Here is a 7,383-nt window from a genome sequence, read left to right as displayed (position 1 = left end):
TTAATTCATTAAATCATCAGAAAGATAGTCCACAAGGAAAGGAGGAGGGGTGTCAAACCACTCCCCGCAACCTGACATAGAAACGACCTCCCTAGCAACCGTATGGGCGGCGCGATTCGCAGATCGCTTAGCAAAACAGAAGTCAACACCATTAATCATGGAAGCAACTTCTTTTACATCATTTAAAATAAAACCAAAAGCAGAATTAAAAGAGTTCGAACGTAACGCATAGTAAACTAATTGAGAATCGGTCTCCACATCAACATCACCCATTCCTGTATCTTTTAACCAACTTAGCGCTTCTCGGATACACAATGCTTCAGCCTCCTTCACCCCATAACAACCCGATATACACAGGCTTTTACATGCAAGAAAACGGCCTTCATCATCACGTAGCACCCAGCCCAGACCCATAGAATTATTAACAACATCCAAAGCCGCATCGGTATTCATTTTCAATCTGCCGTGGCTAGGCTTTCTCCAGGTTTCTATATTTATTCTGGGAGCAGTAGTAGTCTGATCACATTCTTGTACAACCTTCCAGCTAGCAAGGAAATTGAGTGATGAAGTAGCCACCAAATGACGCACAAAAGGGTTTCCTTTCCATACCAGCTCATTTCTGCTACCCCATATACCCCAGCACAAAATAACAAACTTACATTTAATATCTTCATCAAGCACAGCTATTAGAGCAAAAAACCAATCTACAACATTACCTTGCTCATGTTGCACCGCCGGCACCCCAAGTCCAGTCCACAATGGCGCAGCCTCCGGGCACTCCACAAATAAATGGTAGGCAGATTCCTCCACCCCCCCCCCCCGCACATATGACACACCTGGGAACAAGGAATATGTTTCGTGAGCAATGCATCTCTAGTTGGGAGAAAGGATGAAGCTAATTGCCATGCAAAAAATTTAACCTTGGGTGGGATTTTAAGTTCCATATTAACTGCCAGTTATAGTTCGACTGAAATTCCCCCAGCAGCATTGATTGAACATTGCAAATCTTCATCTGTCATAACCACCGTATTTCTTTTAGGCCCAGAAGTTGTATTAGCAAATCTTTGTTACCTCGATGGTTTTGGACATTGGTTTCGGAAATGACCTGGTTCTCCGCAGTTGAAACACACCTTGGTCCTCCACGACCTCTTCCAGAACCACCCTGCCCTTGATAGCGAGCGTCTCCACCTCCTCAACTATTATACCCTTCATTGGTATAATTCCCTTGTGACACAAATGCACTTCCTTCACCATTGTTTCCCTGTGACACAAAAACACTCTTTTCGAGAAGTTCATTATTTTCAGTACTTACTGCTACATTCTGTATCTGAGAGAATACTTTATCCAATGACCCTAACTCCTTGTGTCCCAACAATTATGACCTAAGAACCTCATATTCTTTATCAAGCCTAGAAATCCAGCCAAAGGCAATTAATTGGTCACGTTGAGCTTTCATTTTCTACATATCAGTTGTAATAGGCATTGTAGAACATAAAGCTTCACTTAAACTTTTAAAATCATAATAGTATTCTCTCAGATCTCGACCTTTCTGACTAGGTCGATAGACACCCTGAGGCAACTGGTACAATTTCCTCAAATTACTCGATCCACTAAACTATTCAGATACTAACTTCCATACTTCTTTCACTGTAGTACAATGTTGCATTGATAAGATTGCTTTTCTATCAATACAATTAATTATCCGTGATAACAAGGCTTTATCATCAGCTTTCCCATTCCTTTTTAGCCGTGTTATCTTTTGAGCAATCTTTATCTTATGGTAATAAAAAAAAATGATAAAATGACTTAATTAGTAATATATGTATAGGAATTTGTAGTGTAAACTTTGGTTGCTGAGTGTAAGTCTAAAGATATAGAATTGATATGAATCAGATAATAAGATATTATTTCAAATACTAATATGTGGACTTTTGGATTTTGTGGCTAAACAGTGAAAATAGTGTAATAATATTAAATTAATTCAATTATATTAAAATCTATTCAATTAATTCCTTAATTAGCAAAATAATAATTCTTAATTATACTAAAATCTATTAAACTAATTCCTTAGTTTCATAAAATATTAATAATATATAGTAATATGAATATTAGCTTAATTAGAATAAATAATTAATAGTGTATTAATCTGACCATTATTAACTTTATTACAAATATTAATTCATTAATTCTAGCAAAATAAGAATTCCTTAATTATACTAAAATCTATTCAATTAACTTTGTTATTAATATGTATTTTTTTTTATTTTGTGTTGAATAAGAATAATTTGTCTAATTATTGAATTAATTAGCATATATAAAAATAGACTAAAATGTGTGAAATGGAGTAATAATAATATCTATACTATATATAAAAGTATTATCCTCCTTCCAAACTTTCCCGCCCAAACTTAGGGGCATTTTAGTCAAATTATTGATTTTATTAATTAATTAATTTATTGATTATAAGGTAAATTGGACAATTATTTTGGATAAATTATTGATTATATTAGTTAACCATATATATTTTCATAAATTTAGCAATCAATTATTATTACATATTATTATTATTATTATTATTATTATTATTATTATTATTATTATTATTATTATTATTATTATTATATATGTCACAATGGTTTTGGTTCTTTTTGTAGCATATGTATTTTTTTTATTTTAAATAGTATATATTGTGAACTCTCCTCTCCTCCGCAGATGAGAGACAAACAACGACGGTGGCGAGATCTTCCTCCTCCGGCGAGTTCTCCTCCTCCGGTTATCTCTCTCTCTCTCCCCGCCGGTCGAAGAAGAAGACAATGAAATGGCAGGTAACATTTTCTTCTTTTTCTTATTATTATTATTATTATTATTTTTTTGAAATAAGATAATTAATTCATTAAATCATCAGAAATTTTTTTGAAATAAGATAATTAATTCATTAAATCATCAGAAAGATAGTCGAAATAAGATAATTAATTCATTAAATCATCAGAAAGATAGTCCACAAGGAAAGGAGGAGGGGTGTCAAACCACTCCCCGCAACCTGACATAGAAACGACCTCCCTAGCAACCGTATGGGCGGCGCGATTCGCAGATCGCTTAGCAAAACAGAAGTCAACACCATTAATCATGGAAGCAACTTCTTTTACATCATTTAAAATAAAACCAAAAGCAGAATTAAAAGAGTTCGAACGTAACGCATAGTAAACTAATTGAGAATCGGTCTCCACATCAACATCACCCATTCCTGTATCTTTTAACCAACTTAGCGCTTCTCGGATACACAATGCTTCAGCCTCCTTCACCCCATAACAACCCGATATACACAGGCTTTTACATGCAAGAAAACGGCCTTCATCATCACGTAGCACCCAGCCCAGACCCATAGAATTATTAACAACATCCAAAGCCGCATCGGTATTCATTTTCAATCTGCCGTGGCTAGGCTTTCTCCAGGTTTCTATATTTATTCTGGGAGCAGTAGTAGTCTGATCACATTCTTGTACAACCTTCCAGCTAGCAAGGAAATTGAGTGATGAAGTAGCCACCAAATGACGCACAAAAGGGTTTCCTTTCCATACCAGCTCATTTCTGCTACCCCATATACCCCAGCACAAAATAACAAACTTACATTTAATATCTTCATCAAGCACAGCTATTAGAGCAAAAAACCAATCTACAACATTACCTTGCTCATGTTGCACCGCCGGCACCCCAAGTCCAGTCCACAATGGCGCAGCCTCCGGGCACTCCACAAATAAATGGTAGGCAGATTCCTCCACCCCCCCCCCCCGCACATATGACACACCTGGGAACAAGGAATATGTTTCGTGAGCAATGCATCTCTAGTTGGGAGAAAGGATGAAGCTAATTGCCATGCAAAAAATTTAACCTTGGGTGGGATATTTAAGTTCCATATTAACTGCCAGTTATAGTTCGACTGAAATTCCCCCAGCAGCATTCTGTAGCACGATTTCACTGAATAACACCCTTTTGATTCCCACATCCAAACCCATGCATCTGGAGGCTTTCGCAGGCTTACAGGAATACTTAGAATAATGTTTGCATCTCTAACGTCAAATATGTCCTTCACACAGTCTGCATCCCAACCACTGCCCTGGGTATTAAACAATGTCGAAACCGGTGACATACGAATCGACTCATCCAAAGGTGTTGCAACATAAGGATCCGTAGGAATAGGAAGCCAAGGGTCGGTTCCAATGCATGTGCTCCTTCCATCCCCGATACTCTTTCTGCGCCCCATAGTGATTACATTTTGTACCTCAAGCATACCCCTCCATATAAAAGAGGGATTGCTTCCAGCTGTGGCTTCAAAGAACGAATTCTGAGGATAGTAGCGGCTCTTGTACACCCGAGCAACAAGAGAATCCGGTCTAGTGATCAACCTCTATGCTTGTTTCCCAAGGAGAACCAAGTTCATCTCTCGGAGCCTACGAAATCCCAGCCCTCCCTTCTCTTTTGGAGTACACAACCCGGTCCATGATCTCCATCGCAAACCCTTACTATCGCCTGCCGAACCAGTCCACCAAAATTTATTCAGAATTGTCTCTATATCTCTGCACATACCAATTGGCAAAAGGAACACCATCATGGCATAACAAGGCATTGCCTGTAAAACATTCTTAAGCAGTACCTCTCGTCCCGCACGGGAGAGAAACTTAAAGTTCCAACTGCGCACTCGGGTTAAAATTTTATCTTTCAGAAACCCCAATATTGCCTTTTTATTTCTACCTACTAAGGAAGGTAGCCCCAAATATTTTCCTGTCGTATCACCTTGCCTGACTCCTAGGATGTTAATTACCTCAGCTCGTTGTTGCTGCTGGACATTGGTACTAAAGCAAACCAATGATTTTTCGAAATTAATCCTTTGACCAGACGCAGCCGAGTAACTATCCAACACACTCCTCATCTGCACACTTTCCGCCCTATTTGCACGAAGGAACAGAAAACAGTCATCGGCGAATAAGAGGTGTGAAATAGGTGGTGCCCCTCTCGCTATTCTCATTCCGTGTAATAACCCGTGCCGCATTTTATTCTCAATAAGAGCACTTAATCCTTCCGCCACAAGTAGGAATAAATATGGCGAAAGCGGATCACCCTGTCGAAGACCTCTTCCCGGAATGATAGGCCCCAAATGGTATTGCTCATGGAGAATGTGGTATTTAACCGTACTGACCGTTGCATAGATGATGTCCACCCACTTCTGCACGAACCCCATCTTACTCATTATTTCCTGTACAAACCTCCACTCGACCCGGTCATACGCCTTGCTCATGTCCACTTTGAGCGCTGCCACACCCTCTTTACCTTGAGTCTTACGCTTAAGATAATGGTGAGCTTCGTAGGCGAGCATAATATTATCGGTAATTAGTCGGCCAGGTACAAATGCACTCTGAGCATTAGAGATAATTCCATCAAGAATAGGTTTCATTCTATTGGCACAAACTTTCGCTGCAATCTTATATAACACATTGCATAGGGCGATCGGGCGTAGGTCTTTCATAGATTCGGGGTTAACCTTCTTCGGAATTAGCACAACAAAGGTGTCATTTGCTTTATGAGGCATGCAACTAGTTTCCATAAATCTTCGACAGAACATAGTTACCTCCCCTCCTACAACATGCCAAAAATGTTGATAAAACCCCGGTCCAAGTCCATCTGGCCCGGGCGACTTATCAGGATGCATTTGGAAGACCGCAGTGCGCACTTCTTCTGCACTCACTGGTCGGACAAGTCGTAGATTGTCCTCCGGTTTAACGTGGGATTGAATGCATGATAAAACCTCCTCCATCTGCCCATTCTCAGCTGTAAATAGGTTTTGAAAATATTCCACCATAACATTACCAACCTGCTCAGGCTCATTAACCCATACGCCATCCTCATTCATCAGTCTTCCAATCTTATTCCTTCTCCTTCTCATTTTTACAGAGTTATGAAAGTATTTCGTATTTTGGTCACCCCCTTCCACCAATGCTCTTTAGCTCTCTGTTTCCAATAAACATGCTGCTGCTCTAACAGGTACAAGAGTTCTTTTTCTATACGTGCATATTCTGAAAAACCATACTGATCCCTTCTTGCACTCAACTTCCCCAACTGCACCTTGGCCGACTCAATCTTCTTATGAAAATCCCTGTTATAATTCCGGCCCCACTTCCCAATGTCATAACTACACACCGCAATTCTATTGATAATATCTAGCCCCGTCGTTTTGTCCCAACTATGCGAGACTATCTCATTGCATGCCTCCTCCCTTAGCCACATGTTATCAAAACAAAAACGCCTACGACGAGCCGCATGATTAATTACCACCGGGGTGAGCATAATGGGTAAATGGTCGCTGTACGGGCAGATTAACGAACAAGCAGTTGCACCTTCAAACAACGTTAACCAGGTATCTGTGACCAAGAGTCTATCCAATTTTTCTTCCACCATTGCCGGGGTACCACGAGACTTCACCCAGGTAAATTGGTTACCCATGAAAGGAAAATCCTGAAGGCCACAATCAGCCACCGCAGCACGAAAACCAGTTATCAACCAATCCGGATGGGGTACGCGACCATTCTTCTCAGAATGGTGTAACAAATCATTAAAATCACCCATAACAAGCCAGGGTTGGGCACTCAAACCTGATAAATTGCGCAGCATATTCCATGAGTCTCTTCGACGTTGCCTTTCTGGGAATCCATAGAATCCAGTAAAGCGCCACTGAGGGCTACCAGCATCAAGAATTACGTTGGCATCTATATGGTTTTGAGAGAAAGATGTTACCTCAACCTCCACATTATGCTGCCAAAGAAGAGCAAGACCACCCTTATGCCCCTGAGCATCAACGACCATCATATTCCCAAATCCCAACTGCACTCGTATTGGTTCTAATTTCTGCTTATTAAGAAACGTTTCCATCAAAAATAAAACATAAGGCCTCTTAGTACGGACCAAATCCGCGAGAACACGAACTGCCGTCGGGTTGCCAAGCCCCCGGCAATTCCAAGCTATGATACTCATAATTCTGGGCGGGCTTGCGACGCAAGACCCGCCATAACCCCGTTTTTTGAACCAGCCAAGTCAACATCCATTATGGTGATAGAAGAGCCTGAGCTGACCCCTGCACTATCCATTTTTCGTTTTTTCTGTTCAATAGACACCATATCCCCTTGCTGCGCATCTTCAGCAATCCCAGTAGGATTACATACAGTGATGACCTCTTTTCCTCTAGCCGAGGCACTACTTCCGTCATTATCCTGCACACCTTTTCCCTTCGGATTATGAACATCAGACCCCTCATGGGTGGGAGAAGTCCAAAGTTTACGCTCAACAGTGGTAACCGGAGCAATCCACCGGTTTCCAGCAGAAGGAATTCCACGT

The 7,383-nt window shown here is 40.4% G+C and overlaps 2 protein-coding genes across 2 annotated transcripts; both read right to left on the bottom strand.

Annotated features, from left to right (window-relative positions):
* On the bottom strand, window positions 1–1,254 carry LOC115996003. The gene is made up of 2 exons (XM_031235146.1): window positions 1,131–1,254; window positions 1–836 (listed from the first exon to the last, which is right to left on the bottom strand). Exons 1-2 carry the CDS (start codon window positions 1,252–1,254, stop codon window positions 1–3), a joined length of 960 nt encoding a protein of 319 aa, XP_031091006.1.
* Window positions 1,255–2,969: 1,715 nt separating this feature from the next.
* On the bottom strand, window positions 2,970–4,261 carry LOC115996002. Its single transcript, XM_031235145.1, has 2 exons — window positions 3,890–4,261; window positions 2,970–3,842 (listed from the first exon to the last, which is right to left on the bottom strand). The coding sequence occupies exons 1-2, from the start codon at window positions 4,259–4,261 to the stop codon at window positions 2,970–2,972; spliced, it is 1,245 nt and encodes a 414-aa protein (XP_031091005.1).
* Window positions 4,262–7,383: the final 3,122 nt, after the last annotated feature.

The sequence above is a fragment of the Ipomoea triloba genome, chromosome 11 (genome assembly GCF_003576645.1).
Source record: "Ipomoea triloba cultivar NCNSP0323 chromosome 11, ASM357664v1".
Taxonomy (NCBI): domain Eukaryota; kingdom Viridiplantae; phylum Streptophyta; class Magnoliopsida; order Solanales; family Convolvulaceae; genus Ipomoea; species Ipomoea triloba.
Note: the sequence above shows the minus strand (reverse complement) of the source record. Positions and strands in the feature narration are given on the sequence as shown.

Bases quoted from the DNA above. Each gene is read 5' to 3' on its own strand.
- LOC115996002 (XM_031235145.1), bottom strand. From the start codon at position 4,261: ATGGGGCGCAGAAAGAGTATCGGGGATGGAAGGAGCACATGCATTGGA. The intron at 3,843-3,889 runs GTTAAATTTTTT...TCTCCCAACTAG, and splicing joins ACTTAAATATCCCACCCAAG to AGATGCATTGCTCACGAAAC.
- LOC115996003 (XM_031235146.1), bottom strand. From the start codon at position 1,254: ATGGTGAAGGAAGTGCATTTGTGTCACAAGGGAATTATACCAATGAAG. The intron at 837-1,130 runs GTGTGTTTCAAC...CCTTGTTCCCAG, and splicing joins AGAGGTCGTGGAGGACCAAG to GTGTGTCATATGTGCGGGGG.